Source organism: Aplysia californica, unplaced genomic scaffold (assembly GCF_000002075.1).
Source record: "Aplysia californica isolate F4 #8 unplaced genomic scaffold, AplCal3.0 scaffold00636, whole genome shotgun sequence".
Taxonomy (NCBI): Eukaryota; Metazoa; Mollusca; class Gastropoda; order Aplysiida; family Aplysiidae; genus Aplysia; species Aplysia californica.
This window is the reverse complement of record NW_004797906.1, coordinates 117,340-137,115: the sequence shown is the minus strand read 5'-3', so window position 1 is coordinate 137,115 and position 19,776 is coordinate 117,340. Positions and strand designations below refer to the sequence as shown.

The following is a 19,776-nucleotide window of genomic DNA, read 5'->3' as shown; positions in this document are numbered from 1 at the left end:
CAAATAAAACCACAAACCACACATCACTGAACTGGCAATTGAATACAGAAAAGAAACACAAAAGCAATAAAATCCTCAGGAAGGCTTAATTAAAAATAAATGTGTCACGACGCGGCCGGATCAGACCTTCGAATTTTGGGCATGTGGGGTTATTGGTACCATCTGAAAGCTTAATCATTTTTGTCTTGCTTTCAATTAAAACAATACCCATTAATCTCGAGGAGAAGTCAAAATATTTGGGATTCAAGGGGCATAAAAGGCATTGAGCCAAAAAACAAAATTTTCATTAAAATTGTTAAACGCTAGCAGAAAATTGCCCGCTCCTTCGATTTCACTATTTTGACAAGTGCCTGATTTCACCACAATGCCTCACATTATTTGTTTGGCAGAGATGTGAGTTTGAAAGTGGGGGTTTTCAGTTTTGTCACATTGTCAAGTCCTACTGTCAGGTGATTACCCATGTTAAAATCATCGGTGATGTTGTCTGGTATGAATATATATATTCATTGTGTGTGTCATGAGTCGGTTGTCGTTATTTTTGTAATGAGAGACTACTGGATAGAGTGTATTCTGCCTCTTACAGAAGTGGGCAGACTTCACTACATAAAGGTAAGCTGTTTTTTCTATTCTTGGTAAAGTCCTCAACAAGAAGGACCTCATCTGCAAATGAAAGGAGTGGACAAATGATGTACAATGTACACTTCTTTTCTAGCATACATCTAAATTGCAAAGGGGTAAAAAAAAGTCTGTGAACATTGTTTCATTGGCCTTATACATGATCTCACCTGCAAAGGAGTAGAAATTAACATGTAGGTGAACTCTTCATTCTAGATCTAGTATCAAATGCTTTAAAATTGAAAAATATTTAGAAGAGAAATCTATAATATCTATGGCCTGCAACAAAAAAGCAAAAAAAAAGTAAATAATTTTATAACCCTAAGTCCAAATTCCACCAAGACAGATTGTATCTAATAGGGCCTACAGTAGCTTAGACCCTAACTAAGCAACACAGAAAGAAGAGACTGAAATTTCCCTCCAAGCTTTAGTTAAAAATAGTAAAAAGTGCCATAAAAATAACCCACAAATGATCTAGATCTAGAAGAATGTAGATAATGTGGCCTAGATCTAGATCTAGCTCTATTTTTCACCTCAAAAGTCTGTCAAGTTCCAATATTCCTCCTTTCAAATCATCAAATTGCTTTTTTTTTGTTAAAGTAGCGAAATTACATTAAGATCAACAATAAATAACCCACGCGAAACTGAAACACGCAAACACATTCTTTCCGACGCCATGCGATGTCACGTCCTTCCGAATCCGTCACGAAACTTCAGTGCATTTTTTAACATCAGCACTATCGACTGCGAATGTCCATCCGAATCTAGAATGTTCGACCCAAATTGCGCATTTGCAATGTTCTTTCCATCGTAATGATTTACTATTCCCTTTATTTACTCCATTCTTGTTTTTTTTCATCTAGTCTTATATCAAAGTTGAATGAATAAACACGAAACAGTATCAGAAACTCCGACTCGATAAGAAAATGCAGAATATTTACGCAAAACTAACATTCTTGTCGATCGTCATTAGGTCGATCGCCATCGGATGGACAACATTCTAAACCCGATTGCGGACGAACCGTTCACACAAGAAGTCCAGACCAGCAGCGAATATAAAATATCCGTCCCCGCGATTACGGGAACAAGGAAAGAAATAGAGTTTCCGTCACGTGGTATCGATAATCCCCGCGACACCCCAGGGTACAAGCGGAAGAAAAAAGAAAAAAGTAAGGTATCGATAATAGCTTTCTTTGTTCGCGGTCGATCGTCATTTTCTGTCGGACGGACACGGTCACGTGAGATATATCGGCCCATAATTTCTTAACCTATGACTAAAAAACGAACTTTTTTCGACTTACACGCTCAGAATAAGTGTTAGTTTCACATGGGGGCAAGTTTTTCACAGATTTCATATAGAAAGGTAGGCTTAGAAGGCATTTTGAGAGCATCCTAATTCAGATGGACAGGTGTGATAAAAATACCCCCCTATTATCGATCCCTAGCCTAGGTCTAAGGACATGTAGGCTTGAGATTTGCTGTTGTTACAACTTTTCAAGGCTATTTTCCAAATTCTACATAACATTTTTGTGGAAATATGAGTTTTTGGGCTTATCCAGATGAGCTATCTGACTAGACCTAGAAAATGGGAAACGGTGTCCTTCTGAAAAGTGACGATAGACAGCCTAAGATCAGTCATAAAAAATGAACAATCAAAAAATCAACAAATTTTAATGGTTTTCTAGTTTATTTGAAGCAAATACAACACAAACACAGTTTGAAAAATTGTTTATTTCAACAAAACATAAACTTATAGGCATTGAAACATCTCACCACCTCAGTGCGCATAAAATTGTGAAACCTGCCATGTGACCCCGCACGCGTGGTACACTACAGTATAGAGCCGACTCGCTCGCCGCGGGGGCTGGTGCGGCGCCGGCCGGGTCAACGCTCGGTGTTTTTGTCGAAATAACAACAGATCATCGTGTTTGAGGCGATAAAATACAGATTTATAATGATCTCAGTCTTGAAAAAAATTAGGTTCCATATATTTGTTATAGTGATTGTACTCTGTTAATGTGGAGATGTTTACTGCTCTTGGTACTTTTTTATGGTCTGTCAAACATGGGGTTGCAGCCAGTGACTGACTTTAACAAATTTGATCAAATTTGAAACAACTACAATTTTTTTTTTAATTGACGGAGAGGTTAAAGAATGGTACCAAAATGCTCAGTGGGTATATGCCTTTCAAATGGAACAGATAAATTTGGCATACAGTTACTTTGAAAATTTAGTTTCTGGCACCTAATGAAAGAATATTCATTGTTGAAATTTTACAGAGTAATCAATTTGCTTTGCTTTGCATTCAAAAAAAGAAGAAATATTGAACAACACAAGCTGAATTGACGTTATAGAGAGACTTTCTCTACGTACCCCACCAATTTGAAGGTGGAGAATAAAAAACTTAAGTTACATACAATTACAGAGTTAAAGTGCTGTAATTATGACTGTCATCAATACTCACATACTTAAATGAAATTATGACAAACTGGGGCCTGTAACAAACTGGGCAGCCTCTGTAATTGTAATGTTTACTGTATCAGAAAATTCTGAGAAAAGGCTTCTATAAAACGTTCATCTGCACTAGCAAAAGGCTTAACGATGGCTTACCTTAAGAAAACTTCCTCTTCTGTTGGTTTTCTCAGTTGTTTCAGTTGCTTTTTCGTTGCAATATCAGCAATTGTCCGTGTATTTACGTCCTCCAGCTCTCGCGACATACTGATGTCTTCTCGGCGATTCGTCTTGATGCGAACAGTGCGATGACCACTTCGCAGAGAATCGCCATGCTGTTGTTTCTCCATCTCAAAATACAAGTTTAATGTTCCTCTGTGTGTTTTTGTACTCTCTACATTAAGCTGAGGAAATGCTAAAAGATTGGTGGCTTTAATATGAAACCCCTACTTGGGTTATACCGTTGCGGCGCTTGAAGCCGCCATGTTGTTTATAGGTTGACAAGCAAACGTAATCTCGCCGTCTCGCGAGATCTTTTCTTGAGCGTGTCATCGTCCATTCGCTGGGTTTTTCTTCAATAAAATAACCATTATTATTATTACTCGACCCTATTAAATAGAAAACTTGAAAGTTTGGGCGACAGAGAAACATTAGGATAATAATACGGTAGCCTACTATATAGGGTCTAAATGTAGATGGGGTTTGTGCTATTAGAGTGCCGATATTTGCTGTGGGGGGACATCGTGTGTTATTGGGGATTTTAAATCAATACTTCAGAAAGTATATTGTGAATCGGTTGCTATGGAAACGGCGGCCATGTTGGATTTTGTTGTACCTTTTCAATCCCATTTTATTTCCTTATTTATTAACCAATTCACTTCTAATTTGGCATGCCAACAGTACATATGTAGCTCTTAAATTTAGCTTGTTGAATTTTTTATATATGCTTTAGTTTTTATTTTATGACATTTACAATTGAGATGTTGCAAAAAAAGTGAAAAAAAATGGAAAATTTATCCTTTCTAAGCCCATAAATCAAAAACTACTAAATTAATCAAAAATTCAACAAGCCAAAATTTAGAACTAGGTGTTGTTGATATCCTGTGAAAGTTACATTAAAATTGAATAAGAAACAGAGCAGAAAAATGGGATAATATGTGAAAAAATAGAATTGTGAGAAAACAGCCGATACAGGTAAGAAAAGGCTAGACAACATGTGCTTTCGCCGAAAAACCTGACCTAAAAACTCAGCGTTAGGGTGTAGCAAGGCTTTCATACGTTTCTGGATATTGTTCAGGAAGTGTCCAGGCACTATAATATGTAATAAACCCAATTTACAAAATTTGACCCCCAAACACGATTTCTAGGTGCCCCACCAGCCCTTAAAGAGTTTAGATAAAATTTAGAGCATCCGAGCGGGTAGATGAATGGAGAACCATGATCACAGATGTCTGTTCCAGATCTGGCACTTTATGATGATAATGGTAATAATAACTACATGTACGCCATGCCATAATTTATTATTATCAAATTATTATTGATCATCGAAGGTCTGTCTGGCGCTTTTTGATGATAATAATAACTAGCCTATGTGCGACATGTATTACTACCGATACTGCCACTACTACTAACAGGAGTAGTAATAGTAGCAGCAGTTGGAGTAGTTTTTTTGTGAACATTCTGCTGTCTTTTTATGTTAGTACATGTACTATCATGAAAACATAAAAATACAGTGGAAAGACAACATCACTAACTATTGAGAAGTAAAGAAAAAGAAGGCAAGCAAGTGAATACCAGTCATCTATTCATGAGCGGTGAACCAACCTGCTCCATCATCATGCATTCATTTCCTGATTGCGAGTCAGGACCCATGTGTATGCGTGTATATACTCAGTTGATAGACCCACAACATGCCAAAACTGAAAAGAAACTACTTAAGTTTGTAGTCGTTTACTAATCCCAATATAATAATGATTTCTCTGTTGCAAACCTATTATATCACTCGCTCCATTGTCATGAACCTGTTTTGTTATATGATGTTTAGCACCATGCACATGATGTAGACCTACTGTTTGTCTCAATCATGTTTCAACAATTTTCTCAATTTTATAGTTAGTTTTAGAAGAAAGAGTTTTACGGCGCTCGCAACTGCATAAGGTCATATGAGCACCAGAAGATTAGAGGTGTTTCAAGAGAGTAACAAACACAAAAAAGAAGAAGGATAGATAAGAACGATCGATGTTTCATAGGAAAGAAGAAGCAAACCACACCAGAGCACCCGCCAACCACCCACTCAGTCTGAAAAGGTTCATGTTGTGGGTTTTGCCATGAAGGTCTTCAACTTCATACTCAACCTCTTCAGTTTTGAGTAGAGAAAACAAAATACATGTACCATGGCATCTTTAACATGTACATATGACAGCAAATGTTTTACCTACTCCACCAACAGACTGACACAACAATTTAGACCATCGATTATTTAAAAGGTAGTCTTCAGCTAGGAAAAGTCAAGAAGTCTACTTTTTAGTTTTATTAAGTGTTTTATGACACGTGCAACACACAATAAAGTCATGTAAGTATAAGTGTCTTAGATTAGAGGAGTTACAAGAGAGTAAAGGTCTAGTTGTTCCCGCATCCGATCCGGACATTGGGGATTGCCTTGTTAGTGAGACAACTTCCTGGGCCTTTGGCATGTTGTGGTAGGGTGGCCATTTCCTTTCCACGTCGCCTTTACTTCCCCAACTCGAAGTCAGGTACCCATTACTGCTGGGAGGGCAGGAGGGGGCGAAAAAAATCTGTGTCCGAACCGAGGCTCGAACCCGGACTTTCCGCTTCGGAGGCGAGAGCACTAACTGCTCCGCCACCGTACCTACAAGAGAGTAACAAACAAAAAACAGGAGGAGAGATCAGGACGATAGATGTTTGATAGGAAAGAAGGAGCAAACTACACCAGAACACCCGCCAACCACCCAAAAGAGGTCTACTCCTTACACCACAGTTACAGAAGCTGGTAGAGTGTACACATCCAAGTCCTTCTTTTATCAGAAACAGTCCGTCCACTTGTTTGACTTGGTGTGAAAACAGACAGTGGAGTTCGCTGACTTACACCCAAGTTCTGTGGGACCACAAGATTGTCTTCGGTTTATTCTGGTTTTCAGTTTAGAGAGGCTGCTCAAATAGAAGGGTAAAAATTTCTTTCAGATAACCGATAACCATTGTTTTCAGATTACCCATGATTGGTTTAATAAAAAAGCAAACTTCCCTGTATACATTTCGCTCATTATAGCAAACGATAACAAGAATACTGAAAAGATGAAGAAGCAAACCACAAAAAAGAGCCCACAAATGCAGCCTAAAGGCTTGGTGCTCACTTCCAACCTATCAAGAACAAAAAGTAAGGACAAATTATTATTCACAGTTTTTCAGAGAAAAACACTCTTCATAATTCAAGCCACCAAAAGCTAACAACCAAACCACACAATTAGCAAGAAAGGCAAGCAGATTACTCCAACCAAGGACAACATGTACAAGACTCCTAGTTCATTGTCAAACTTATCATAAACCAATAAAAGCTTGAATTTGATCTGACTTCATATGGGAACAACAAGTCCCATGATCAGAAGCGAAAAGAAATTGTGGATGTTATAATTAAAAGCAAGTGCCTGTGTCTGTGAGAAAGATTTCCATTGAAAACAGAGCAACACACTGACACAATTTCACCACCACAGCAAACTTTATAGAATATAATGCACGTAGAGCCAGACAGGGGTTATAGTATAGTCTGCAAGGAGGAGGACTGCAACTGCAACATAATCAAGAAAAACTGAATGGAAATAACAGAATTCAACCCGAGATAGCACTGCATTTGAACTTGTATTTAAGTTTTGTTTCAGCTAAAGAGGGGCACATTGACACAATATGGTAACTTTGAGAAGGGAAAATTCACAACAGACACATTGAAACACAAGTGGGATAGTCAATCATTTAATGTGCAATGTACTAACACAAGTAAAACAAATACAGTCTGAGCACAAACCATCTGACTTACGAACAAGAAAAGACCAAAAAAGTTTCAACTTCCACCTCAATTTTATTTCTTCAGTTGGCAGTGACAATGTAGGAAAGCAAAAACAGTAGCATGAGTTCAATTTTTTCAATGACACAAATTCACCAGTGTCAAGCTTTGAAAAGACATGAGTACAATATATCTGAATTATCAGAAGAAACGACAAAACCTTTCACTATCTCTACATCCCTCAGAAGAAACGACAAAACCTGACATGGTGGGCTACAAGTACAATTTAATATTACGGCTGGGCACCGTGGTGAAAGCAAATTTCAAATGGCATTTACACAATTCAAACAATAATGAAAAAAATAACTAATACCAAAAAAGAAGGGAGAAAGAGAAATTGCTTTAGTTGGAACAATAACAAAATAGGGACGCATTATATTAGAAACTGCAACAAGGTTACCAAATTTGAATAAAAAGTATTTTTCATCTACCATGTGTTTCATCATTTTATTTCAAATTTGTTTGTCAGTTTCAGTAAAGAGAAACATCAACAAAATAATAGTCATTTAGTGCTGGGGAAAAAAGAAAGACAGATAGACAGAAACAACTGAGGGAAGGTAAAGAAGTAACACCTACCAGTAGTGTTCTCCAACCAACTTCGTTTCAAATTTCAACAGTTGACAGCAATGTCTGACAGTATAATAGAGCAAGCAGGTGTTGATAAACACTGAATGCGATAAACCATTAACTCATGTGCAGTAAACAATGAAAAGGATGAACAATGAGCACAACATATACGATGACCACAATGGAAAAACAATCCAAGTCACATTTTCAGGTTCAGAAAAAAATCAAATCTCAAAATCAAAACACACTGGACATCAGTCACAGTAGTCTCCGCCTAAACGCACGCCATACAAAAGCAGGCTACGCTAAAACGCAGGCTTTCATCATATGACGGGTTTTTTACTATATAATTTAGACATACAAACGCACGGTCACTCCCTCTAAACGCATGCTCTGATCCGCGAAACACGCCGACAGGCAAAGCTTGACAAGGGAAAACTTTCGCTGCAGCCTACACAGCTTGTATATAAGCCTAGAAAACTGGACATTTGGTGAGACTGCCCCTCACGCTGGACAAAGAGAGTGACAGACTTTGTTTTCACACCCAACTTTCCATAGACACATAGGTCTAGGACTGGTCGGTGAAATGTTGGGGGGTTGGGGGACTGAAATGTGTTTTGATTGGTCAAACTGCATGTAATGCTTAGTTAGACCCGAGACCAAGCAACGTAAACGCTTGGTCACTGGTTAAACCTAGGCCTATTATGCGCAAAACACGTGAATGCTGTAAAACACTAGATAGGCCTCTATAGGATTAAAGATTAGTTAAGTAAACCTAATCAGCTGCGCTCAAAGAACTTATAACGCAATTGTTCAACGAATCACAAGAGAAATGTTTCTCTGAATCCAGATATCTATGATTCTGATGTCGTCCATGAATTTACGGTTGGGGGTGGTCGCTTGGAAAGTCACGTGGCCGTGCCATCATCTCTACGACTATCACCAACAGTTTCCTCATAGGCCATCTGTTCCGGACATTTTGTTATGCATATCATTACATTGAGTGTGTCTTTCTTCCCCCCATCTAACGCCTTTGTATTTTTTAACCGCAGTCAGGAAATCCTTCACAAAACAGTCACGTGTCGTCACATTATCGACCAAAGTGACCCCCACCCCCAAGGGAGGTCACAGGAATATCTAGGCAATGAGATGACTGCGTCCCTTCCTCCCTTTGCACAGGGGTTCATGTAAACGCACGCTCTGTATTAACACCCGTTAAAGGCCCTCTCTAGCACCATGCGTTTAGGCGGAGACTACAGTATTTCTCTCTATCTTATCCTCTTATTGAAAGGTCTCTTCCTAACTCAAGACTGAGTCTGTTGTTCCATTTGAGTTTTTGAGAGTTAATTATAGTGGACATAATAATGCTGTATGCAATAACTTCCAAGAGTTCACATTATGACTGGATAGTAAATTCCATTGTAACCATCGTTACGTATCAACAGGAGAAAAGCTAAATAATGCTGGGATGATCAAACTGCACGGGTCACAAAGTCAAGGCCATGCGTATTATATCTCATGTGAAAAGTTGGCAATAACAAAACAGGACTCATTCTCTTTCTACACTAACATTCTCTGACACAAGAGACCCTTTGATAGGAGGAAAACACACTTACATACACATACACACAGAACCACACACACATCTATTTCACAGACTGTAGCGTTTCTACAAAGGCTTGAAGATCTGCGAAGACATTTTGAAGTTCAGCTCGTCCAAAATGAAAGAGAACTGCTGTAGCTTCTCCTGGGAGAAATTGGCATACAGGTCATCCAGCTCTGGGAGGACCTTGGCTTCTGGGGACATATGGATAATTTTATATATGTAAATAAAATCCTACTAGAATTTCATAATGCGGGGAAATTGTGTTTATTTGTTTGAGGGAGGAGGTGGACATTAGCACGATAACATATGTCTGTCATTTAGTGCAAGAAAAAAAAAGGAAGACAGAAAATAAAACAAGCAAGATCAATGAATACCGCCTTCAAACCACACAGGTTGAAGTTCGGTGGGAATATATAGGTACATGTACAGTCGAACCTGCCACTTTCCATTCCACCCCGTGCGTTTTTTTCTATATAATTTCACTGTGTAAAATGGCCATCTGTCCAACGTGGCCGCGGCCACCATATTTTGACCCCTATCACACCAAACAATAACATCTGTCTCAGATGACCACCTTAGTGACTTCATAGCGTTTTGTCATAAATCAAGCATTGGCCCCTGGTGTTGAGGGCAAGCCGTCATAATCAATAACCTGTCGTTGTTGTTAGGTAGTCCCTCCAACCGATCATGTTGCGTTGGCCCTTCCTACTGTTGACCAATAGGTAACAAATTTTCAGCTGCTGGTGAGGTAATCCTGTGATTCCTCATAACCCATAAGCCCTATCCAGAACTCATTTACAAATCGTAAGTGAGATGAGTGGTCACTGTTTACCCAGTCTGTAACAAAGTAACAATGGACGTCAACATGAACTTGCGACAGAAGCGTCACTCGTTCGTTCTCCGAGTGGTGGCGACGCATGTGTTTGTTTTAACATGGCATTCGGTCTTACACGTCTGACACTTTCATTTTACTGTCACCATTGCACAAAATCAGCAACAAAATTTTAAAAAAGCAAACAAAAAAAAACCCAACGAAAACAACAACAACAATGTGGCTACCTTCGGTTGGGACCTCAGAAGGGAATGGTTTGTTTTCTTCATCTTGATCAGTCCTGCCTGAGACAGCCACTCTTCTCCTTACAATGGGAGGCCGTACTCTTACACAGGTTTGACTGTATCTCAAAACTAGAGACAGTTTATGTGTAAACCCTTGGGGCCCTGCTTCAATGAGCCTACAGGGTCTAAGCTCCTGTGCATCTACTGCTAGATATAATACCACATAACACCACTACTACACTGTACTTTTAAGAGTGTATTTGGAGCACAGAAGTGTTAATGTAGTCACATTAAGGCATGTGATGGGGTCCATCATGCTGTCGCTCTGCACCCTGGGTCTCCACAGCGTACAAGACCTGGGCATCTGAACTTTCCTAGAGGGCTGTCATAGTCTAGAGGCATGATGTTCGCCTCTCATTAATAGGTCCTGGGTTCAAAATATCGAAAAGAAAATATTCTCTTTTCACCTTTCTAATCATGTTCTGTCGTCTGCTTTCGTCTCCACTTTGTGCTCCCTCCCCCTGTGGGCTCCTGACTGTTTCTACTGCCTTTCTAATGCTACTCCTTGGCTCCTTCTTACTGCTGTCTTTCAGCCACACCCCTGATCTTTAGGTAGGTAAGATCGAACATCTAGCCTTCTCAGAAAAGTGGGGGAAAATCTTGTAGGTCTCGTACACAAGTTCGGTACATGAAACATCTTTTGATGGTCTTAAAATCGATAAGAGTAGGCTTTAGCCGCCACGCCGGCAAAATTCAAAATTCATTCCTTCCAAACTGAATATGCTGAATGTGTCCTCCGCGCTCATATGACAGTCTGCAGTTGCGAGCGCTGTAAAACACTTACCAACTTTTTAAAAAAAAGAAGTCAGGGAAAGCTGCTTCATTTTCATCAATGCACACAGAAGGAAGATACAACTGGGTAGATACTGTATCATCTTAGATAAATACAGAAGTCATTGTAGTATTGTAGTCACAAATTTTAAAAAACAACTATTGGGAGCATTTTGAAAGCACAAAATAAATGAACATCTTTTTAAAGTGTAACCCACAAAAGCTGAAGAGGCAAACTTTGCTTCTGGGAAGAACAAGAAATAGAGCATTCAAGACTCAAACCTTCCCTAGTCCACAAAAATAAGAGGACACCCCTTCTCTATTGGGGGGGGGGGGGGGGGGGGGAGAAAGGGAGACAATCTGACAGGGTGTGTGTGTGTGTGTGTGTGTGTGTGTGTGTGTGTGTGTGTGCAGGTGTGTTTGTCATGCTTCTGAAGCTCAAGGTGAAAGAAAGAAGTCACAAGTCACTGCCACATGTCCAGTATCAAACAGCACTGAAAAAGTAGATAGACTTTCCCCCCACAAAAAAAATTGCACATTCAACCAATGCAAAATACACACCTTCTTCCTCCTTCTTTTTCTCCTCCTTTGGCTTACGTGGTATACCCGTAGAACCCTTAGGCCTTCCTCTTTTCTTTTTCCTCTTTAACTCTTTCTCCTCTTGCTTCTGGAAATACAAACAAATACAGTGATGAATGATGGCAGCAGTGAAAGTAACTTATTATTCGTAACAACAGGAAAACTATTCTAACTAAATGAATAAAGCATTGAGCAACACAATTCCTAAAGCGAACATTACTTTGTCCAAGTTGGTTAAATGGTAGCCTTTCACAAAAACGAACCACAAGCCACACTTTTCCCATAATTTAGTCCTACACCATGCAAAAATCCAAGTCAACCTCCTATCTCAAATATTCTAAAACGATTTCCCGGGCACTATATTATTCATATATTTCAGTTTCAAGTCACAAAAAGAAATCTTACAACACAAATGCAAAGAGACTGCAAAAAATTTTTTAAAACAATTTATTTGAAAAGAGAAAATTTGATTGATTGACTCATTTGTGAGAAGCCTAGATCGACATATCATACGTGTATCTCAAAGAAAACTGTTCTTTTCTCTGTTTTGTTAACAGTACAGAAAGATGATGTCCCTTTGCAGTGTCACAAACACAACCCCGAAAGAACTTGCATACCTGCCAACATTGCCTGGGCCAAAATCTGTAGTAGTTGACACAAATTTTTGGACAAAAATTTGTAGTTGACCTAAAAAATCTGTAGTAGGCTATATTACCACTTGCTGCATACTTAATTGGGGACCCTTATTAATATTTTGACCCACACATACATGAGTGTGTTTGCGACTTCAAACAAATGTAGAAAATGACAAAAAGCAAAAAACAAAAATTAGCAATTACAATGAAAAATTAAATTTTTATCCAGCTTAAATGAAAGAAGAGTAAATTCTAGGAACTGTGGTTTTTAAATTTCAAAAATCCATTCATAAATAAAAAAGTTATTAGGATTTTTTTTTCTCAAAATTTTGGGGGACTTTCACATGAAAATATAGCCAAAAAGTGGGACGTTTCTTGATGTATTTTGAGAAAAAACTGTTCATAAGTCAGTAATGAGTTGAAGTATATTATATGAATGAAACTTGGCATCCTCAGGTGACTTTTAGTGCAGAATCTAGTTCTGTTATCACTTTTTCGAAGTCTATCTTTGGATCTTCAAGACTAATATTAAATTTGCATGAAAAATATGTTGAATTGCGCGACATCGCTTGAACTGTGGCCGATCACTCCTCTACACCTAAGCAAAGCAGTATCGGGAAAACCCGCAATGACGTCATTGGTAACCTGTTTAGTTTTAGCAGTTTTAACATTGTGTTACTGTAAAACTCTCTGGTTTTAGGCAGTCAATCACATGCCGCCTGGCGATCACGCGCCTCTTGCATGCCGGCAACTCGCGTGTCGGGTCCGTGATCTAGTTTCCAGCTCTAGTGTTTTATCAACGGATGGGTGGTAATTTTAAATTGGTACGTGAAGTGCAGGCCTACTACACACAAAGATCTGAAATTTTACAGCAATAAAGAAGACAAGTGGGGCGCTTGTCGGTGGCTTATCTCTCAAAATCGGTGGATTGGCAGTTAGACCAAAAAGTCGGTAATATACCGATTTTTTTCTGTAGGGTTGGCAGGTATGCACTTGATTCTATGGAAATTTCTTAGTCCCCCTCTCTCACTTTGTTTTTTCATGATCAACCAAAACAAGTCTGAACATTCATTTCAAAACCTACTGGTTTTCTTGCTCTGAAAGATCTCGATGCATATTCCAGCTCTAGGGAATTGAAGTAGTCTGGGCGCATGCGTTTCGTGCGAAATCTGCGACCAACTTTATCCAGATTACTTTCAGAATCTGCTGCAGCTGTTGATGTGCTCGCTGGGGAAAAAAAAAGACAACAAAGTACTAATTACTACACATGTACATGAGAGAACATATTATTTTGCCTACATATTAGAGTACCTTTCCTGTCTCACTACTTCTCTGTTAGAACTGGACACTCTACACCACCCATCAACAACTGATGACACGACACTGAATATGTACACAGCAGTGTCTGTCTCACAGTAAACCCCCTGAGAAGCAAGCCTAGCCCATTTTCGAGGGGAAAGGGGGTAACACACACACACATACACTCACACAACACACACATACCCGCCCACACTTCCTTAACCACAGAACGTAGTGATGTTGTTACTATTGAAAGCGAGAACATAGATTTAACTAGAACAGAGCATCTCCTTTCAATTTCAAGTGAGCCAATGCTCCATCGTAGGGTGGTAATGTTACAGTACACAGTTGCCGAGACTTATTTCCCCTACTGGGACTCTTGAAGGAAGGTGGCTCTTGGTGTCAAGAGTTTGATCTGAGCTCCTGCATTCAGTGCTGTGTGTATTTTTTGCATGAGCAGGAGCTGAGAGGAGATATATATGAGAAGAGATGAAAGCACACAGAAATTACAGGCCAGTCTCTGTGTTCACACTGTTATTAAATAATTTAAAAATTGTTTTTACAAACAATATGAAGCAATCAAAGTTTGCTGCTAGAAGGAAAGGCAGCTGTTTAAGAGGATTATTAGTAGGAAAGTTCTATGACTATTACACAAGCAAAGGCATTGTTATTTGGAGGAGGTTGCTCTGATCTAGGCTGTTAAGTGGTGACCACTGTACTATATTCAAGGCACTACACTTCCTGTTATTGACTGCCCCTGACTAACAAGAACATTATGTACACAGTAGTCTCCGCCTAAGATCCCACCGCTTATGATCCCAGTTCGCTTTAGATCCCGCTGTTTTAAGAAAACATAGTTTTTTCCCCAAACAAAAGTCAACCCTAAGATCTCGCTCTGATTTACTCAGAAGATCTACATTCGGCTAAGATCCCCCATTTCAGATCATAATCTATTTAACAAAAACCAGGATGGGCTCAGCCAATCAAAAGAGCGAAAAGATGAGACCATTGAACTGCCTGTCGCGTCAAAGATCAGCTACTCTCGTGAATGTGATCACATAAGCGTTGTAAAACTTGATGAAACGAAACGCTACAATGTTTGCTCCAGACGGAACCGAGGTGTGAACTGACTGACACGTTTGTTGTCCCCAAACATCGCACTCGCATCTGAGCTCTCCGCCTAAACTTATATCACTCACTGGGTGGGTAGGGCCTACAAATAAACAGATTCAAACAGACTGGACGAACACAATCATATTTGTACCGAAAGGTATCAAATATGCAGTAAGAAAGAAAGAACTAGTTTTGTACCCATTTACAATTTAAATAGCAAAAACAATTATAACACAATCCATGTGGCCATCTGCATCAGGAACTGAAGACTACACAAGGCCAGAACGTAGATTGAAACAATTGAGCTTTTAATTCTGTTTTAAACTTTGACAAAGTTTTGACCTCCCATAAAGACTGGCAGAGATTTTTAAAGAATAAAAGCTTAACTGTAACAAGCATAGCTGTTAAAGTACTTTTAAAAAAGGTACTTAAGTACAAATTTAAGTACAATCTAAAATATGTACTTAAGTACAGTAAAAGTACTTTCCTGTAAAATGTACTAGAGTACAAGTACTTTTTTTAAAAGTACTTATGAGTACATTTTGAGTACTTTCTGCTAATATGCTAAAACACTTCAGTGCTAATGCAAAACATCATATTGTCCAGTATATTTGACAAATTAGGCAATATATTACTAAAAAAGTAAACAGTATACAAAGCATTTGAATATATATACGCACTGAGCGTAGGTGGAAATGGTCCGTGAAATTGAAAAAAAACCCCAAACAAACAGACGCAACTAGTGAGTAAGTGATATTATGAATAGAACTTGTTTGAGCAAGTCAATGGGATCAAATGTAAGTCAGTCCAAGAGGTCAGAAAGTAGGAAAAGTATCCAAATTGGAAAATGTAGAGACAAAGTTGCTCTTAAGGAAACATAGAATTGATGAAAATGGCCAGAAAAGAAATTGAAAAGTCCATTGAATTCTTCATTAACAACTCCTCAAGAAATCAAGGTAGCCTTTAAGCACAACCGCAAAAAAAAGTTTAAAAGAAATTTAGGTAGTAGCCTAAAAAATTGTTAGATATACACATTGAGAACTCAGTTTCAGTTTCAATTGATTATAATGGTAAGACAGATTTTAGTCACACTGTGCAGTCCACAGCGCCCACGGCAAACCAAAATACATGTAGTTTCCTAGAGTCTAGTAAGTGTAGTGTAACCAAAGATTCTCTACTACAGTAGTCTCCCCCTAAGATCCCAGTGCTCGGAAGCAAGGGAAATACAGGATCTTAGCCGACGAAGCCAAGGAAGAATCTACAGTGACCCATGAGCTGACGTGACCCCTGGGTGGGTTTATGACATTTGGCGAGCAAAGAGTGGTAAACCTTTTTGACCAATCACAGTGGCATGGTGGCATGATGCATGCCATATATACACTTATTAGCCTATCCTATCTTGAGTCTCGAGATCTTTATCTACGTTTATCCAGTTGCCCTTCCCCTTTACCTGTCCAAATATTTGAGCCTTCCATTTCTGATTGAGTCCCCCCGCCTTTGTCATTACGCACAATTACGTTGTGATCACACCAATTAAAATTCAGGCTGTCTCACAAATTCGGGAATAGAGAAAAACTGCCTTCAATGGTCAGGGAAGAGTCCACAGTTCAAAGTGATCCTGCCTGTAGTGAACTTGAAGTTGTAGGCCCTACCCGCCCAGCGAGTGATGTAAGTTTAGGTGGCGAGCTCAGATGCGAGTGCCATGGTTGGGGAAGTCAACGCATCGGTCAGTTCACACCTTGGTGTTGTCCCATCTGGGGCAAACATTGTACTGTTTCATGGAGTTTTACAACGCTTGTGATCACATTCTCGAAGTGGCTGATCTTTGACGCGATGGGCCGTTCTTTCTCAAGTTTTAACTCTTGGTCGATCGGCTGTGCCCGCCTGGGTGTTTGTTCCGTAAATTAGGATCAGAAATGCCGGCACTTACCATATCATTAAGCTTTAAAAGTACTCAAAATGTACTTTAAAAATACTCAAAAGTACTTTTATAAAAAGTATCGGAGCACAGTAAAAGTACTGGTCTCAAAATGTACCGGAGTACAGTAAAAGTACCGAAAATTGTAACGAACGTAAGTACAAGTACCGGAGTACTTGTACTCCGTTACAACTAGCTCTGGTAACAAGAAAATACCTCCCCCATACACACACATATTTTCTTACAGATGCTGAGCACAAATATTTACTTGTTACATATAACTCTCCTCTTATTTCCAGAGAAAAGATCATTATCTTGACCATTGCATACATACAATAGGCCAGACATTGACATAACTAATAGAACAATAAAACTTACCTTTAGCAGACTTGGCAGCCGCATTCTGCTGTTGCTGGAGTTGTTGTTGCTTGACCTTCGTTCTTGTGGGTCTGGTCTTTGTAAAGGAGTACCCACAATTACATGCCCTCAGAGCAACAGGACACTGAAAAAAATACAACCAAAATCACAGGACAAGACCGAAAAATACAAAAGACTAACAATATTATTACAAAATAGACAGTAATAACTGGAATTATGAAGTACGCCCAATCCATACAAATTACATCGATCATCCAGAAGGAGGAGGGTTCTTTCAACCCCACCTGTCAGGGTCAACCTGTATCTAATAGTATCAGTACAGTGTATAGTATCTAGAAAGAGCAATATAATATAATCGAAGTGACTATTTCTGCGAACATTCAGAGAAATAGTGCCGATCTTTATTTCTCCGAGCGGTTTCCGGCTTCCGGTCTCGTGATTTTTTGCCTATTTGCGAGAGTTCAGCGCCAACTTTCATTCTGCCATTCTGCGAGGTCTGGGAAGGAGCAAATTTTTGGGTCTAGATCTATTCCAATTTTCAAGCGCTAGTCCAGAGATTTTTAGAAGAGTGTAAAAACGTGAAAAAGAAAGGTTTCACAACAGAATGAAATCAAAATTAGAACAGCCCATAAACAACCACAAAAATTAACAAATAAGTAAGGGCATGTGTCCACCTGTTTAACCCTAAATGTGCGTAATTTTTTTTTAAGTACAGGATATTAAAAATTATGGAATCACACACAAGGGGCCTGCCAGTGCCAGTACATGTAATCGGTTTTGGTGGAACGCTCTCACATACATTTAAATCTAAATACATATATTTATATTTAGAATCTAATGAAGGTAGATACATCAAATTGAATGACGTTACACTATACAACATCCCCCCCCCCCCTTTCCCCCAACAAAAAAAGGTAGTGTCAATTGCCACCGAGTGACGTGGTGGCAATTGACAAAAATGGACAGGTAGCGTCAATTGCCACCGAGTGACGCTGTGGCAATTGACAAAAATTGACTTTTTGTCAACTGCCACTGAGTGAAGCGGTGTCAAGTCTGAAAACAACACTATCTTTAGCATTATACATAATGTGTGTCTAATGGGTCAATTTGTTCTCGACTAATTTTATTGGACGAGCTTCTAGTCTAGAGCTATGGTACTAACTTGGCGTGTTTTCAAAATGAGACGTAGGCCTAGATCTAGGCTAGCCTTAGCCAACACTTTGGTGTAGAACCATCACAGGCAATTCTAGAAGTAGAAGGTCACAAACGCACACAAACTCAAGCAGAAATTCACGTTATATCGGGGAACATAAATCGGGGGACGGGGGTCAGGAAAAGGCACACACACAGTACACACACACACAGAGGGACAGAGAGGCAAACGCACAACATCGAGCACTCGAGCACAATAAGCTAGATCTAGATCTACCCACCAACGCAAAAGAGCTCCAATTTACTCAGTGGCAACTGACAAAAAGTGAATTTTTGTCAATTGCCACAGCGTCACTCGGTGGCATTTGACACTAGATATCTAGATCTAGGCCCTAGAAATCTACCTTCATGATGAATATTTAGCTACACAGGTCTACAGTGTGTCCATTTTCTACAACATTTGAATACTATAAATCTAATATCTAGATATCTAGATCTAGATCTAGATATAGATTCTAGATTCTAGTAAGAACATGTTCACACGTGGAGCTAGACTTTAGATCTCTGGAATCTAATTTCTCTTTTTTCCCACCCTCTGAATACACTCATTCATCAGTCAGCACTGGTCAGCGAGTTCAATCGAAGTTCAAACGAACACAATCATCCCTTCTCACCTGCTGGTCACACTCGGGGCATTTCTTTACTACAGTCCTGGACTCTGATCGCTCAACTCGCTTCATTCTCTTGACCATTCCTTTGACACTAGACACTAATTGGTGTGGACGCTACACGTAGATCACAACCTTCTTTGTAAACGAAAGGACTGATTGACTCTTGATGAGTGCAGCCATCGTGTAACCTAATTTTTTCAACGCGTTTTAAAAAATATTTCTATAGTTTTGTGCAAAACCACTCAATCCCTAAAAACAATTATTTCCATTTAAAATGATGTTAATAGGAGCCAAAAATAAGGCCAAGCTTTCAAACTACTGAAGCTTGAACAATTGTTTTTGTGGATTGTGTGTCACTTTTTCTCGCTCGCCAGTTGACGATAATTGGGGATAAACAAAAATTTTGATAAATCCAAAATGCGCATGCGTGAACATACTTTGAACTTGCAAGGCCGAGGTGGCCGAGGCCTAGCCTAGGCCTATGATCACTGAATCTCGTGACCTATGGCCTTTGTTGGCAGGCTGGGTACAGGTATTATAGGCCTAGCCAAGGAGATTAAAAGTAGTTCTAAACTCCTTGGGCCTAGCCTATACTGCCGTCAGCTGACAAAACGCCTTTTTTTCATTTTGGCGCGAAAAAATTTTATTTGATAAATCGATAGTATGACCTGTTACCCAACTTGTGTGAAAAAATCAAAGTGAAAGTGTGACTAGTTTTTGAATAAATTAACATGCAAATTTCAGAAGAACGCCTTTTTTAAATGGTTACGCTGACAAAACGCCTTTTTTTAAGGGTTCGCTGACAAAACGCCTTTTTTTCGCCGCGGCTA

The 19,776-nt window shown here is 39.2% G+C and overlaps 2 protein-coding genes across 2 annotated transcripts in view; both read right to left on the bottom strand.

Annotated features, from left to right (window-relative positions):
* LOC101857057 overlaps positions 1-3,644 on the bottom strand; it is a gene marked incomplete in the record, with an annotated part of 61,825 nt that extends 58,181 nt beyond the window's left edge. The window contains 1 exon segment of the mRNA XM_013087770.2: positions 3,226-3,644. Coding sequence (XP_012943224.1) covers positions 3,226-3,416 — 191 coding nt within the window.
* Positions 3,645-7,136: 3,492 nt separating this feature from the next.
* LOC101854981 (UPF0547 protein C16orf87 homolog) lies at positions 7,137-19,347 on the bottom strand. The gene is made up of 6 exons (XM_005107834.3): positions 18,950-19,347; positions 17,124-17,247; positions 13,500-13,642; positions 11,763-11,868; positions 7,342-9,505; positions 7,137-7,301 (listed from the first exon to the last, which is right to left on the bottom strand). Exons 1-5 carry the CDS (start codon positions 19,025-19,027, stop codon positions 9,378-9,380), a joined length of 579 nt encoding a protein of 192 aa, XP_005107891.1. The 5' UTR covers positions 19,028-19,347; the 3' UTR covers positions 7,137-7,301; positions 7,342-9,377.
* Between the last annotated feature and the right edge of the window lie 429 nt (positions 19,348-19,776).